The sequence below is a fragment of the Battus philenor genome, unplaced genomic scaffold (assembly GCF_028537555.1).
Source record: "Battus philenor isolate CCGP_79_NKW_IND1 unplaced genomic scaffold, ilBatPhil1.0.hap1 SCAF_11, whole genome shotgun sequence".
Classification (NCBI taxonomy): domain Eukaryota; kingdom Metazoa; phylum Arthropoda; class Insecta; order Lepidoptera; family Papilionidae; genus Battus; species Battus philenor.
In genome coordinates this window covers 11,555,356-11,573,196 of record NW_027181673.1, presented here as the reverse complement: position 1 = coordinate 11,573,196, position 17,841 = coordinate 11,555,356, and the positions used below count along the sequence as shown (strand labels likewise).

General features: G+C 35.6%; 1 protein-coding gene across 1 annotated transcript; it reads right to left on the bottom strand.

The window, feature by feature from the left end:
• Positions 1-4,247: 4,247 nt before the first annotated feature.
• Positions 4,248-15,498, bottom strand: LOC137932277 (uncharacterized). The gene is made up of 3 exons (XM_068775883.1): positions 15,326-15,498; positions 4,781-4,940; positions 4,248-4,313 (listed from the first exon to the last, which is right to left on the bottom strand). Exons 1-3 carry the CDS (start codon positions 15,475-15,477, stop codon positions 4,248-4,250), a joined length of 378 nt encoding a protein of 125 aa, XP_068631984.1. The 5' UTR covers positions 15,478-15,498.
• Positions 15,499-17,841: the final 2,343 nt, after the last annotated feature.

Below are 17,841 nucleotides of genomic sequence, written 5' to 3'. Positions count from 1 at the left end.
TGCTGCCAATTTTGAGACGGCTCGGCTAAATGTCAACTCGAAGCTCTTGATTCAGTAGAACTGCGTGCTGTACTCGTAGGTATGTAACATCGCCTACGAGTACCGAGTCCGTCAATTTTTTAAAGGATTCATTTTGAGGAATGCGCTGCAGAACTTTCCCCACCTTATATACCATACCCGTTTCTCTTTAGGAAGAGTAAAAAGTCTGACCACTACTTTTCTTACACTGTGGTGTTACTTTGCGCAAAAGATTTCAACATATCAAAAGTTGCATTTGACTTATATTTAAAGATTTATATAAATAAATATATACATACATTATACTTTGATTTTGCTACTGGTGATTTGTGTGGAAAAAGAAGTTTTATTAATTTCATCATCACAATTCATTTATTTTTATATTTGTAGATTATTTTTAATTACATTGGTAATAATTATTAAAACGTAAAGAGAAATTACACAACACTGCGTAAAATACAGAAATCTGAAAAAAAAATTCAATTTTTTTTTTATTTAATAGCGATTATCTTAAAAATCTGGTATAATGAATGAAAGATTGTTAGTTTGTTTTCTGAGCACTAAACTCGGAAGAAACTATAAAGCGAGAATCCAATCATAAAGTGCAACCACGATACGCCGAAAGCGATATACCTCCCATCCGCTCCATTAACGATGAAGCCGACCGAACAAAATCATACGTCACGGCCCCTCTGCTGTATGAAAACAATAAAAAGCATTCGGCTAGAAGACGAAACCGATAGAGATGAAAAACAAAAAGCTCCTTTATACCCCACTCGGTGCGAGCATGAATCTTATCTTCATTCTGTTTCGAAACTCGAATAAACAACCATTCGTCTCCGGGTTAAGTCGAGAGATTATTTGCAGAGAGATAAGAGGTCGGCGTCGTTTTCATTTGTCAAACGAGGTAGTTTTGTGTTAGTGTGCTTTATGAGTCATTTTGTAATGATAGCAACGACAATAAAGATTCCACTTGGCCCACTCGCTTACGTCACTACCCCGACAAATTAAAATCCATATATCAACAGCAACACGCATAAAAAATTATTTTGTTAAATAAATTTATAAGAAGTTAGGATGTTATTAACATTAACTGTAAAATCTTTATAACCCGATTACATATCATCCGGCCATTGGTCACTATGAATGTCTAAAGCAAAAATTATGTAAAACATTGCCTGTATAAAAATACCTAAAATACCAATACCAAAACGCACATATACAGTTAAAAAGTCAATGTTTCGAAACGTAATAAACAATATCAATTTACCAATTTTATGTATATTGCAGGAGAATTCTTGCCGTATAAGCTGATTGACGGTATTTTGTCCAAGACGAGAAGTAGTGTTACGTAAATAGTATTATTTGTTTTCAATGCATCGTATCTTTTTTTGTAACGGGAGGGGAAATTTTCTAACTACAAGATACCATACCCTTTAGGAAGAAGACAAGGTTATGTGAGATCTCTACCCGCTAATGCTTTCAAGACTAGTAATCTTAACTGATGTGGGATCGATCATTCGTAACATGATGCAGTTCCACGCTGATGCTATTTTGATTAATTTAAACCAGACTACATACCTTTCTTAATGTTATCACAGAAACTCTCGTGCTTTAACGAGAAAGTATAACGTTACGTTTAATACATTGTTAACATTGTTGTGAACTTATGAGCTAATATGTCGTATATAAAGATCCCAAGTTACCGAACCCAATAACTTTTGCACTTGAATTGCAAAATAAAGTAATCTTTCTTGGATGGTTATCATGAATATCATGAGGAAACTGTAGATTAGATTTAGTATTCTTATGATGACGAGCGCAATTAGGTCATTTGTTAGATTTTCAATCTAAAAAAAGAAATAGATATTTCACTAGTCTTTCCTTTAATACATTGCGTCGATATCGTTTTATTATTTTATCTTGTAAAATAATCAATAAACAATGTATTACATTTAGTGTTGTATTTTGATAGCATTGTACTATCTTAGTTATATTTATGTCTGGTAAAAGAGGTACAAGCATAATGTAACAAGCGTACTATGTGCAAATTGATATATATCGCGACTAACCAAGTCGCGATAATTTCAGAATTTAGGTTCTTGTACACGCCAAAAACCTCTAACGATGTTTCTTTTACTTTTCGTTAGCAGAGGTCATAGTATACAGCGTGATTGGTTACAGGTGTAAAAGATTTAAAGGAGTGAATGTTAAGTTGTTACCCATTCAAAAAAAAAAAACCCCGAAAACGTTTTCGAAATTTGGGTTACTATATTTTAAAGTAAATTATTGTATACTATCTATCTCTGTAGTATCTCTTTGTTATACAAAAAGTTATAGGCTTGTAGCATTCTAGTAGAAAAAATTAATTAATGTAATCTACTTCAGAGTGATCACATTGCGATGATTGGAAATTGGCATAAAAGCTTTAAAGCTCATAAATGAGTTGTACATGATGCCCCTGTAAATCTTATACACCTGTGATTGACCTGTGTGATGTGACTTCTGCGCACGAAAAATAAAATAAACATCGTAAGGAAACTGGTGTTGTAATACCTAAAATCTGAAACTACACAAGCGTAAATCGACTCGCAAATCGCGATCAAAATCTCAATGTTTAGTATGGAGAATTAATTTACAAATACCCGTAGTTAATTTGAAGAAATGCAATGAAAAATGGATCAAAACCCCATCAAAAACTGTACCGAGGCGCGAGAGACGCGCACGCAAAAACTCATCGGCGTGAATAATGTCGCGCTAAATTAAATCCCGGAGCTATAAAGAACAGATGACGTCCCTCCGCGGCCAACTTCCAGCCTTTTGATTCGGCCTCGTCGGCTATACTCCTGCGAATGTTATTCTCGAGTTTGACAGTTTAGGAACTCGAGGCACAGCGATCCGAAGTTTTGTTCTAAAGACTTGCGCGCCTGACTGTCGATTAGCACATTTGTTAAATTTATTATTTGTAAGTGTAAATACAGGTAGCATTAAGTTTATATGAATTTTATTTTTTTCGTAAAACTAAGAAAAGAACAAGAAGGATTTTTCTAGTCCTTTGACAGAAGTTACAATGAAATTGAAGTACCAAAACGTTATTGCGTAATTTAAAGCTACGAATATATTCAACATTTATTATTATGTGTATTCAAATATACTGTTTGTAGTACTTTAACCATTGTTTATCAGTTAAAAGCACCCATAAAAGTAATAATAATAGTGAAAAAACTTTGGTTTACTATGTTGTTCAAACAACTCTTTGTAATTGATTCATTCGAATATTTTAATACTGTACTACTCTCTCGGAAGTCGAAACAAGTAGATACAAGTCGCTTCTAAGCGGTCTTTTTGGAAATCCATAAAGAACCTATACGTCCATTAGTGGACGTCTCACTGCTGAAATGATGACCATTAAAAAAATCGTATTGTATCAATGTATTAAACTTTTAATAAAGCAATAATAAATTTAATTTTTAAAAGGACTAATCAGTCTACGTAAATATTAAAGTTTGTACATAAGCTACTTAAAATGTCTAAACTTTAAATATTTAATGGAATGGTCTAAACTTTAAGTACATTTAAAATAAAACTCAAATATCATAAATAGAAGTTTTAATCTTTCTTTGCAGAAAGAATATTTATCTTTGCCGCGTTTTAAAATCATTTTAAAGATGATATTACAAACTGGCACAATTTAAAAAGCAAAGGCTCGCGCCTAAGTATTCGCTTGAAGTCAAGTTACTTTGCATTTTAAATAAAGTGCTGGCAGCGAGACTTTGAAATGGCCATAATGAGCTTCGACTTTTATCACTTAGTTTTGCATATAGACAATATTTTGATCGGTTTATTGATTACTAATAGCGTTTGCGTTAATTTATGATATGAAACCAGTTTCTTTGAATATAAATTGTCATAAATTTAACGACTATTTAAATCATTTATGATCTTGGTATGCCTTAGCGTTGGATTCTTTCGTACAATAGATGTAACTTTATCTTTACGTCAATAGATAAAATATGTCATCCTTCTAATTTCACTACTCCTGAGACACGAGTCTTCTGCTTGAGAACATGCACGAGCTGAAATCAACAACTTGTGGATTGAAGGATGTCATACCATCTTTGTAATTACGTGCGTGCTAGTTTTACACAATGTTTTGTAACGATGTTAAGTAATTCAGAAAAAGTATTGAATAAATAATAATGTAATAAATTTAGTAGATTTATTGTTATTCATAATAATCTCCGCGACAATTCATCCATCATTGCTTTTAAACGCAGCGACTGCTTCTTCAGCATCTTAAACCCGTAATGCACAAAAAAATTATAGGATGGTGTAACGTACGTAGAAGGATTAGTAAAGATTTCTATTTTCGAGTTGTAAAATCACTTTTTATAATACTTTTAAACTAACCAAGGTATCGTAATATTTATTTCAAAAATTAATGTTACGAAGCAATAGGATTTGTTGTCTGTCGGATATTATAACTTTATTGAGTATAATTAGCTTATGCATTTGAATTAAGTTAAATTTTTCCTTTTGAAATTTAAAGTAATGACGATCGGACAAGTTTTGTCTGTTTTTTGTGTGAGAAATGCCTTGTCATATTCTACTTTATCCTGCCAGAACGGGACATATCCGACTGGTACCAGCTAAATCTTCAAGATGATATTCTGCTATCATTGCTGAAGAGCAGCGCCTCGGAGAAGCTTTTGCACTCATAACTACAATTAGATTTACTCTAACTTAACATCTGTTTACGTACCTTATCTCTCAACATGTCCCGAACCCTCGTGGCCTGGTGCCGGCTCCTATGCAGTTCCAACTGCAACTCCAAGCACCGCTCCTGCCAGTTCACGGCACCGAAGTCGGCCGCAGCGAGTTCATACTCTAGAGGGTCCAGATGCGAAGGGTGGCCGAAGGGTCTGGAAAAATATTATCACTGTCATGACTATATGACTTCTTTTTATTTTATTTTTTTGACGGGAAGTCTTTTACGCGAATTGGACGTAGTAAAGCGCTACAGAGCGACGAACGTGCTTAGTTTAAATTGAAAGCTACTTCGAGGACCTCTGCAAGAGTTTATTACATAAATTATATTGAAGGAATGTGTCGACTTATTTAGACTTTTTTAATATATAGATTTGAGCCTGAGTATAAAATTAAAACAATCACTCGACCCATTTAATCAAGCGATTTTAGCGTTTCAAACATAATTCACTTGCAAATTCAACTAAATATTTTAAGCGCTTGAATAATTTATTTACATTCATTATTAGAATCCGATACAGGTGAAAAAATTAATGTTTTGGTGTATAAACTTTATACTATAAATTTTTATATTATTTAATTTTTAGAAAGGAAACCGACAAATATGGAAGTATTTGTCGGTCTTCTGAACCTACTTCGTTGAAAATAATTTTAGGTGAAGAAATCACTAAAACATATCAGACTATGGTGCCCATACTAAAAAAATTTTGCATAAACTAACTATCCACCTGCAAAATATCTACACTCTTCTGGCATAACACACTGTATAATCCTATAACAACAAAGGAGATGTTATTTGTGTGTGGGTTTTAGCAAAAACAAACGGTGATAAATGTGGTCTTTAAATTCAGCCTTATTGCCAAGGTCACAGTCGCTCAGCAATCCTTGAGGAGAGCAAAGCTCGGGATTTCTCTACGAGATCTAATTAAGAATAAGGAAATCCGTAGACGAACAAAAGTTACCGACACAGCTCAGCGGATCGGTTGTGGCAGTGGGCAGGATACGTAACGCGGAGGATCATTCAGGGGTTTTAAGGTTCTGTAGTGAATGTAATAGACCTAAAAGTGCAGCGTTGGACGTCCACCCACAAGAAGGACAGAGGATCTCATTAAGGTCGTTAAAAGACGCTGGACTCTGGCCGCTTTCAACCAGTCCCAATGTAAATCAAAAGGAAAGGCTTCTGTCCAGAAATGAACGTTCTACAGCTAAAATAATAGTGATGAGTAATGGTTTGACGCTTCCGGTATTCTAGAATCAAAACGTTTAAACTTTTCACATTCCAAACCGAAGTTTTTGGAGTCCAGGCAACGTCCATGGAAACACGCATCGTTCTCTTAAACTTTTTGCAATCTATTAATCCAATGCAATGTCTAATGTAAGCTACAAAAGCCAGAGAGGCCAACAGTTCCAATAACCATCGAATACAGGCAGAAAGTAATTACTGCAAAGAGATTTAAGTTCTTTAGTACTTTCTGACACCTCACCTGGTAAAGTCACAAATGTCAAATGACAAACAGAATTTGTCAGTAATAAAAAGGTGTCTGCACATATTATTCATGTACACAGCATTTAATCAGAGCATGCACAAAACCCATTTGAAATTACTTTTTAAAAATCAACAAGATTTGCTCATGAATAAAAACATCGCATATCAATCAATAAGCCGGCATATTCCATACTTGCTTAGATACGGTTAGCAGAGGCAAACGACCCAATGCGAGGCCAACAACACTATCTTCATATATTTTAATAAAGTTTTATCTTAAAAGAATCTCATATTTTTAAAACATTAATTCATATTAAATTTCAACTTATAGTCTATATACACATAAATTAAGTTTGAATTCGTTGAGTGGCAGACGTTGAATTAAGAATTAACGAGATATAGAAGTACCGTTTTATTAGTACAAAGTGTATTTATGTAAAACAGTATTGGTATTTGTCTGTATTTTTATAATTAAACGTGCATAATGAGCTTGCAAGAACTTAATATATTGTTGGTGTACTCTAAGGTCTTGCATTGTATAATACAGAAGAATTTTAGTTTCCTAATTTACCAGCATCACTGGTCATAATTTATTGACTGACTTGCCAATCTACGTCGCAGGCTTTGAAAGGCTCGCATAATTTATGTCAGTTTTATATCATCTCAATTGCATACAAAAGTAAAAGAAACAATTGTAAGAAATTAGGTATTATTTAGGACCATTGTGGATTCCCCCTCAATAACGAAACCATATGAATGGCACGAAGAGCGATACTTTGTTTATAACGTCAATACAGATTTGTTGGCCGATTGCGAAACATTTTGCGAGACACTACAGTAGTGTCAGTGGTCGCCGAAGGATACTTTGTGCACGATTCCTCAACACGGACCGGCCGATATCAATACCTTGCGCGTGACACTACAATTTTATCTGGTCGCTGAAGATACTTTGTACACGATGCTACGACAAAAGCGCCGGTCGATTGAGAAACTTTTGAGATATACAAATGCCCTACGTATTTGCATATCACAAAAGTTCGCTTAGAAATATTTTATTTACGAAGCTACAGTGGATTAGCTGGTAGATAGAGAAAACTTGTGCGAGACAATGTGGTGGTGTCGGTGGTCGTTTAACGACACTTTGTGCACGACTCAGCAAAGAATTCGCCGGCCGCCGGCAAAACCTTTTTTTTAATAGCGCCTGTTTCAAGAGGCCCCCTCTCGTTCCTACAATCATATTGTTGGGACAGGTACTTTTATTATTTTATTTATTTACAGTATTTCTCCTTCTTCCTTCACAGTATCGTTCGTTATTTTTCTTTCATTTCATCCGAGAGGAGGGCGATAGCTTTGTGATGACAAAAATAGATGTATTTTCCTCCCAATCTCCAGCTCACACTATACTCTGAATCTTCCGAATACGGGATAGCATGTGATCGTGTGCACCTCGGTCTAGTCCACCGCTGAGTCAATGCATAAGGGACTCCCTTTGAGCTTAAACCTATACTCTGAGAACCCTCCATGCCCCGTAAACGTTTGGGCCAGAACCGTGTCCAACTCCACTGTACGCAGTTCGCGATAGGCCAACGGTGTCTGGGAAGAACTTCTTCGTCGTCAAAGCCGTCTCGCTTTCAATATAACCTTCTATCCTACTCGCCAAGCATATCCAAGCGTTAGCTGTTGCTTGACGAATGTAACGGAGCACTTCTCATTTTCCCACCCTTTGCAAGCTAATCAAACCTCTTATTTTCCTGTTTCCCACGTGTACTTTTACCCAATACAAATTTATATTGTTCCCATTCTCTCTGCTTTCATAATATTCTTTCAGTATCTACGCTAGGAGATGGGGAGGGTATCAGGTGTTGCGACAGTTTGAAGGACGGAGCGCGAGACGCTAGTCACCGCACTCGCCGCGTACCACGTTCCTTCTGCTAAGGCCAGTAGCCTTACCTAGTATTGCAGAAGCTGCTCAACTTGAGTTTTATCGAGTACAACTATGCAACGTCCTGTGTAACGCAGGTCCTCTATTCTTCATTAAGCCTTGAGGAAAAAAGAGTTGTCCGAACTACCAGAGCAATCCTGACTTTCTCCATCTGACGGCAGGATCAACTCGCAAGCGTTTCCACATACTGACAGACCATGCTGTCTAATGCCCCCTCTGTGTTGCGACGCAACTATGGATTCGGTAGCCATTCAATGTTATCTATCATATGGCGTGACACTATTTTTACGGCGACGATAGTAGAGCGTTAACTACACAACTTTGATAAGAGTTGCGTATTTTTAGAACGTAGATGAATACATCCTAAATATCTGTTAACCTTCAAAGATGTAAGTAATGGTTATAAGTGACTTTTAGCGACTGAAAAACTTTAGATCACTGCAAAGGTAAATGGACGGCGACTACAATGCCGCAACCCGCGATGCGCTCATATGTCTAATGTGGTTCGAATCAAGTTTGCCCACATTCTTTCCGAAAAGAATCTCGATTCTCAGTAGTGAAATGACTTTTATTAGTGTCAATAACGCATATAAGTTTGTTTTAAATAAAATAATATCTTTATATTAAGTTGTTATAACACAACTTGTGACATGTCTAAGAATGTACAATCAAAACAAAAATAGAGAAGTGGTCTCAGTTTTCTCACCGCGCGGAAACAAAGAAATATATATGGTGCAGCTAATTGCTGGTTTTACTAATTGGAGTGTTTCCGAAAATATGATCTTTGTTTTGTTAAGACTATTTATAGAAGAAACATGTTTCTGCATAAGTGGCTTGATATATTGTTTTGGGTGGATTTAATGGTATTCAGCTTCCATTGTTAAAATTCAAGATATTCTGTCTTAATGGATTATAAATCTGGTTCTAATATTAAAATTTATTCCAAATACAGCCATTTTATACCAAATAAGAAGCAATAAAATAAAATTTTACGGTGTAAATACATGTTTTTCTTCCAATATTTATTCATAGGACACTTTCGTATTTATTTTCCGGTTATTCTGACTTGTCTTGATTTGTTAAAGTTGCGGTAGTTACCGGATTTGGCCGGATAAAGACGCCGTTAACTGCCGTACTGTTGCTCAATATTGTGGAAACGCTCCATTAAAGACTGTAATAACCCTTATGGAAAGAAATATTTCTAAATTCAATAAGGCCAATGGATATAATAGAATATTTATCTTCGAAAAGCTCTCGTTTTACCTCCGACTGTACACGACTTTAATTTCATCGAGTGTTTTCGAATACTCTTATCAATCAAATCAATAGTAAATTCTAAGACTGCTTTTGAGATATTTCCATAAAAAATCACAAGGCGACAGATCTAGCCTACGTGGTAGTCACTCAATGCCACCTCTCTTTGATAAGCTCCTTTTTGGGACCTTTCTCTTTCATATGATTTCATTCTTCCACCATTCCTCTATTCTACCATTAGATGTGTGATGAGTGACCACATACTGCTGGAATCAAGAATCTCATGGAGTTATACTCGCTGAGCTCTACAAGCTTTGCAAGGAATTATTTAAAAAGAAAAGTGAACTTTATTGCACGACACAAGTCATAGTCAAATAAGACATTTTAAAACATATAAGGTCCAATCCAAAAGCCGTTTTAACACAGCAATTACAAGAAATATTTTCTTCGCTAAACGCATACAATTTCGACTGCATGCGTTATCGACCCATAAAAGGTCCATTGATTTTTATACAGAACATTATATCCAATTATTATTCTAGTAAGATGCTGTCATCGTCCTGTGATGTATTGTAAAGAAACTTTCACATGCGCCGGATAACTTTTCAAAGTTTAATTTTTAATATATGCTATTGCTATACTCCTCATAAATGGTCAAGAACCCATTGTTAAGGGCCGTTTATTCCCTGGTTTCGAATAATCGTCGTTTATTCGAATTTTAAATTTACATAGTTACTGTCCCGTATATGCAATACACCTCCTAAACATCATAATCATTATTAAAGCTGTAGAATATCTACTGCTGAAAATAGGTCTCACCCACTGATTTCCAATAAGACAGGCTGGATGCAGTTAGCATCCATCATCTTCTGGCAACCATAATAAGATGGTTTGCCGAATTTGTTGTTAGACGTCCTACTCTGCATTTGCCGGTCCGTGGTCTAATCTGCAGAACCTTAAGCCACAGCGTACTTTTTGCTCGTTATGTGACCTGCCCGCTAAAATTGCAACTTGTCTTTCCGGAGATCTTTGTCAGTTACTTTTATTGGTCTTCTTGAAATCTCAAGCATATACCTCAGAATCTAAATAACAATAAATCCACAACACAATTCATAACTTAATTAAAACTAGTGTAAAAAAAGGTAATGATTTTGTTCTTAACAATTCTTAATGATTTTTACAACTGTAGACAATCCGTACATAAAAATCTCTTTTTATTTCTTTTCCCCTGATGAAAGCCAGTTTAGTGTAATGGGAATATCGAAAGCTAGGTTTCTTGTGAGAAGCTAGGTCAATCACAAAAGTATTTTAAAATAGTAAAGTTTTAACCAAAATATACAAGCCTCCTAACATTTTTAATTTTAATTAATTTTAAAAAATTTAAATTAATCCCACGGACACAGGCCTATTTGCGATTTATATTCAATCATTTGCATAGCGCAACGAATTTCATTACCGACTGAATGGCAGAGCAAATAATGATACGCGTGCGCTAATAGATTTTTACAAATGAGAACACAAACACGCGGATGCCATTATTTAAATTTGAGATTAAATTATTTCGTACGGGAGGGAATCCGTTGATAGGCGGTGACAACATTTGCTTTATCGTAACTGGAAATGTAAACCACGAAAATTGATTTTGAAAATCAACACAAGAGTGTACTTTTAGTGGCAAGTCGATGTGTACGGGATTGTAGTTGAAGAATGACGCTCAGTTGATGCAATGGCTGCGCCATGTTAGGATTCTGATATTGCTTACAGTTAAGGCTATGGTTCAATTAAGCTGCAGCAGGACGGGGTCACTCATCATAGATCTCATGAGAATAGAGGAATGGGGGAAGAATGGAATTTACCAACGAGGAAGGTTCCCAAGAAAAGTCAGATCAACGAAAGGTGGCATTGAGTGGCTACCACGAAGACTAGATTTGTCGGGATATCTCAAAAGCAGTCCTCTGTTACTATTGGAAAACACTTGATGTAATAAAGTGAAATATTTGAGAAGAAATTGCGGTGGTTAAAATAGCTTGTAGGCGTATTTTTATAAACCTTCGGTGCCTTTTGGAAGACTGCACCTGGACAATCTGTAGACACCTATTCGATATAATTTTTTATAAATTAATTACATTCATTCCTGTGTCCAAAAAATATACATATTGTAAAACAACAACATGAATTTTTCTGTATTATGTTCAAAAGTAAACTTCATTATGGCTATATGGTGGTAGTTGAGAGGAAAAATAAATTCGTGTAGTCTGGGCTAAAAGAAAAGTTTAACCTGTGGCTAATATGGATATGAATGTACGAGTATTTTCACTATTGGATACAAAATATCATCACGGTATATTTATTTATAATGAATTGTGTCAGTCTTGAAGGTTCCTGTAAGTGGTGGCAATGTTGAAAAATTTCCAAAAATCTTGCTGGTCGGCGATCTTATCGCCATCTGCTATCGAAGGTCGCGATTCTTAACATATGGATTATATAAAACTGCTTGTAGAAGCGCAGTGTGTTGGTTTAATGTGACCGTTATAATAACTACCAACACTAATCTCCTAAATGCGAAATCACGCCGGTCAGCTACTCTAGAAATTCCATTTGCGGCGAGCTTTCTGTGATCACTTTTACAAATTCTTACGAAGTTTTGTTTATTAAATACAATACCCGGCGACCTTGTATAGGTAGAATGCTGCGAACTAACTTTTCAATACGATACGAGTCTAGGTTTAAACATTCTTTGGCTAACGAATTCTTCAACTCGCAATTGATGCTAAAATAATAGTTAAACATATCTCCCTGAGTCGTGCAATATTTGTATAATCAGATTTAAGTCCTTAATAGATATGTAATCTGGACACTATATACATACATATAATACGGAAATCTTGAATATACGCATTCTTTTTTTAATCCTGTATAAAATGGACTTGCATTAAGAAAAAACCAACATGGTTATAAAAAATTCCTCTACGTATCTGAGAGTTATCAAATACCCGATTTTATGTAGAAATTGCTCTGTAAATCACACTAATGGCAACTGTTAATAGATCAAAATATATCGAACGGCACTTGAAAAAAAAACTTTGTTAACATCGTAAATTATTCTTCACGCATTGTGTAAATAAATAACTGAACTTGCCGGACAATATAAACTGGAAAATTTTTTTATCATTCCCTTAGAGTACCGCGAACAAAACAGAACAAACTGTAACCTATCAATTTTCTTAGATTTGGGTAATTTTCTGATTGATGTAATTCATATATTAACGCTACTCTTTACAATCATTTCGCGTGTAAACGAGTAACATTTCATAACTTAAATAAGAGCGTCATAAATCATGAAGCGAATCATTATGAAACATCAAATTAGAGAGTGGTTTATAGGAGCAAATTGCGATGATATAGATCACACACGCTTTGAGTACGTCAAGTGTGACTAATGGGACTGCTTGCACGGTCTTCATAAGCGAACTGATATTATGCAATCAGCGAAGCACACACATCACGCTCGCGTTCACCGCTACCAAACGCCTGGCCCGACCGTCTTAAATAAATAATAACTTTGTTTATTTGATGATTAACTTGGTCGTGAGTTATTTGATCCTAAGCCCTCATGATAATGTCAGATTAGTTTGGATAGACATCTCTGCTTCACTATTACTTGAAAATTAAGTAATAAATGTACAATCAACGTTCGTATTATGTTATAATTAAGTAATATTAAACGTTTGTTGCAACCGATGGCCCTTGGGGCCGAAAGTTCGTCGAATGGCGACTGTAAGCCGGTAGACTCGGCGTGGGAAGAGGCCTTTTGGTCCAACAAAAGGTCGGTCCACCGACAACACAGTTAAGGTCACGGGAAGACGTTTGGTGCATGCAGCGCAATATCGGATATATTGGCGTTCTTTCGGGCCGGCCTATGCTTGCTGTGCACTTCCATCGGCAGAAAGGAAGGAAGAAAACATTTATTACATAAAGTTGTGGATGTTTTTGATGGAATTTTATTTAATATCAAAAGGATAGATTTACAACAATTTTCCTATTATTTAATGGAATAAGGCGTTACCTCGCGGAAGTCCATCCTAAGTAAGAAAAGGACCAATATTGTGTATGTAACACCGATTAGTGTCACTAATCGGTGTAACATAAGTCCTGAAGATGCCCCGTGGAGGGGTGTAACATGTGTTGAGTAATTTGGTGGTAGCGGGTGTGTGTTTCGCATTATTTGCCGCATACGCATTTATCAGCGGGCTGGGGGCCGGTCCATTTTATTGCATGACTACCACTGCGTGTGCGGAAGTGGCTAAATATTGGTCCTTTTCTTGATTGTCCTATTGGAAATTTATGAGGGACATCTTTATCCAGCTGTGATCGTCCTACGGCTGAAATGCTGTTTATTATTAGTGAATAATAAGTGATATTTATTCAATTATATTTAACAATTATTAAACTTTTATTAGGCGAATCTATAGATATATTTAATAAAACGTAGTTTAATTTCGAAATATTTTATAGCATTTACTAATCAGCACAGCTAATTCATTTTAAATTTTCTGATTTCTTCATTGCTATATGCCCGGTATCTTGTGAAAGTTATTTACATTAATAGTTATTTTTTTCTTGTTTATTGTCTGTTTTGTTTTACTCTTGTTTTAAATAAGACGCAGTGCTAAAAGTTATCACAAATAGTAGATATAACTCCCTTTCACAAATGTACGATACTATTTGTTAACAATCCATAATTTTTATTATATATATATGATTATTACCACTATTGGCGGTTCTATTTCTACAGATGTATTTAATTTTTAACCGGAAAGGCACATTTCAATAATTTTTTTTATGGACAGAACATAGGCGCGTCCTATTAAAACTATTCATATTGTTGCTTAATCGTAGTTTTAATTCATCTACAGTGTGACTTAGCTGTTGAAGACACCAGATCATCCACAGCATCATTTCCGCAATAGGACTTCCACTGTGCTCTCCAAACATTTCCAATGGGAACGGTTGCAAGCACCCACCATCAAGAGTCCTATGACAGTAATATATCTTAATACTTTTTTCACCTTATGGGTAGATAAACCATCCTGATAAGATCCTGCTAAAGTCGAAACAAATAACATCGGGCAAGTTGCGCTTGCGTCTAGCAGTCGTTTAATAGGAAACTATCTCTCACAATCATTACCTTGGTCCTCCTGCGTACACGCTCATTCCTCATTCGATCTCGATTAATCAATACAAAAGTTCTTTGCAAATAAAATGTGATCAAGTAGTCACCTTTACTCGTAACGCTATTTATATTGAACATATGTAAAAATCATACACTAAACATTTATGGGTTTAACACATTTTCTTCTTACCCATGGGGAATACAAGACATTATTCATCTCGCATTTTATTGACACGGTGGAAAACTCAAACTTTGGTCTTGGCCAAAATCTTGCGCCTGTTAAAAATGGGTCAGGGGTACGAGTAAATATGATGAAAGTTCGAGAAGTTTTAGCTGGTAGAAGTCCATCGTAACCCGTTATTTCACCCCTCATCGCGAAAAGGAATTTTATCATGGATTAGGTCACGAGCAAAAAAATATATACATGAGGTTCGTATGTGAGAATAACTTTCCAACAGCAACATATACTATGATATATTAGTAACATACAGATGAATGACTTATGAATACTTTTTCGTAATACCAGATTATCACTACCCGTGATACTGTTACGATTTGAGGATTACCTTCATCATTTCAGCGTAGCACATCCGTTCCAGGATATAGAATTTAAAATAGGACCGGAAAGCAGCGGCCCGCGTACATTTTTTAATAAGGACTAGAATATTGTAATAGTGAGCGTTACCTAGGTGGCGGCGGTGGCGGTTCCCTAGACCGCCTCGGCAGTAGGCGCGGGCTGCTAGGAGTGCTAGCCGAGTGGCTCGCCCCGCTGATGTCCGTGAAGCGGGACAGCGGGTCGAATATCTGCGACAGCCGCCGCGACCGCTCCTCCGACATTATACACAGTTACCACAACACAACACTACACTTAACACTAACTAGCATCACATCACTACGCGGCAGTCGATTTACGAATGACTATTTCGAACGGCGCAAATCTCGGAAGCGATTGTCGATTGTCGCCGACAGATGGCTATGGACGCGCTGACGCGGGAGTCGATTCGCCATACATACGGCCATCTTGAATTCGTCTGATGTTTTTCACAGTTTAATGCACCTTTGCGCGTCGTATTTCGAGCGCTGAAAAAGAAATAAATAGTATTAGCTGACACGTCGGTGTGAAATTAGGGAAGGTGAGTCAATTAGTCTGAAATTTGGCCGGTTTTCAAATGATAGTCGAGTTTTGCTGTAACATTTGTTTTATTGACAGGTAAATACTCTAACCCCTATCTTACTACGTATGCTAACAAAATAACACGCAGCTTACATGATATTTTATATGTAATGGTCAAGTCGTAACGGTCACGGAATAACGGATAATTTGAGCTTCAACTTAGTTGAAGGAGATACACCTACAGCATTTAATACAAACTTTTCCTAAAAATTCTGTATTCTTTGTTATCATAAAGCTATTAAAACGAAAAGAAACAAAACTCACAGCTGTATTATTTCTGTATCTCATTCAACCATAAAACTATTTTCGAGATCAATAAAGACTTCGCGTCGTACCGCATCATTGTGACGCTATTAGTGATCTGTGATTAGTTCTTCGTCTCCAATTACCGGATGTCAGCGCAGTTGTAAAAGCGGGATCATTAACTTTTTAATAGATTGTTAAATCTTTCTTAAGAATTTAGTTTTACCGAATTTTGACGGTAAAACTATAAAACATTTTAAGCTACAAAATTACACCAGAAACTTCTGGGCTTCATATAACATTAAAAGCTAAACGTGTTTTTTATTTGACGGCATGTAATATACTATGTAATAATAACGGTTACAGTTGTCGTGTTAGCACTTATCTCCTTGAGACATTCAATGGTACCTCGTATTTTCTTTTTGACATAGGAAAATGCTGTTTTCCACTTGGCATTTATTACGGATTTGCGATGACACAGCGCTAAAGCTGAATTCTGAACTTCATAACATTATTGGGACTGAGACTAGGTGCAAGGACTTCTCAGAGAAAGCCTTTGGTATTCCTATCCAGGAGCACCGGAAAATTCAACTCGGGCAGTAGCTGATATCAGTTTAAAACAATTAACCTTCACTAACTACACTTTTCAAACTTGAGCACGGTACTTTGATCTATTACTGCTTGATGATAATAATAAAAACAGGTGTCTTACCAATGAAGAACCAGTGTGATGAATAAAAAAAATATAACTAAAACATTAAAAATCAAACCACAAGCAATAGCTGCGATTATTAATCAACGTTCGATGTAATTTCCTAATAAAATTATTGTTTAATTAATCCATGAACAGCACGCACAGCTGACGCAATAATCTGGACAAGACTGGGGATCAATAGCGACAATGTCCATATGGTAAAAAGGATAAAGAAACTTGTCTTCATCCAAATGCAAAATCTCTTAATTCTTCATACACAAGTTCTCATATAGTAGTTTAGTTTATCTTTACGGTGTACTATTTACAGTATATTTCTTCCATAAAGGCCAAAGTACCAGCTTATTAATTTGTACATTTTTGCTATTTCTGTTTTTTTCTTGCTGTACATAATAATAATAAATATTTTTTTTTAATTCGTTATCATTTATATATAACGAACAAGAGGATAAAAATCTACGTTAATTATAAAAGGTCGGAGCAACAAAACCTAAAACCTTTATCCGTTTTGATATTCAATGAGACAAAGAAGATTATTGAGTAACAAGGGTCAAGAAGGGTGCGAAATAATTTGTCGCGAAAACAACGCTGAAAAAATATAAAGAAAAACAGTCGCGTCGAGCGGTTACATTAAAAAGGTCAGTGTTTCCTTCACTCGTGCGTATTAAGTTTTTACCAAGACTACCTATTTCATTATAATAGCGCGACCAAATTTACAACAGGTGCGAAAAAGTAAAATTCACATGGACACAAAATTTTATAAGTTGATTGATTGTAGGAGTCAAAGCCTTAAAGGGATGAACGTATAGTTCATTATTCAGCACAAAGCATTATACTACTTAAAAAAATAATCACTAGATAAAGTGATTATTTTTTTGTAACATACGAATGCGACTGGCCAATAACATCTGGCAGTACAACGTCTGCAGGCACATATAGTTAACAATAATAAATTTTAATACGCTGTAATCTGAATTTGAATGTGTTTACTTACTATTTTATCATTACGTTATTAATTATTTCTGAAACCATTGATATTTGGATATGGTGTACCATATGTTGACCGATGGAA

What these genes read in the sequence shown, in the direction of transcription:
- LOC137932277 (XM_068775883.1), bottom strand. Translation starts at nt 15,477, where the DNA reads ATGTCGGAGGAGCGGTCGCGGCGGCTGTCGCAGATATTCGACCCGCTG. An exon ending in CCGCCACCGCCGCCACCTAG is followed by an intron (nt 4,941 to 15,325) that starts GTAACGCTCACT and finishes ATATTTTTCCAG; the next exon opens with ACCCTTCGGCCACCCTTCGC. An exon ending in GGGACATGTTGAGAGATAAG is followed by an intron (nt 4,314 to 4,780) that starts GTACGTAAACAG and finishes TACGGGTTTAAG; the next exon opens with ATGCTGAAGAAGCAGTCGCT.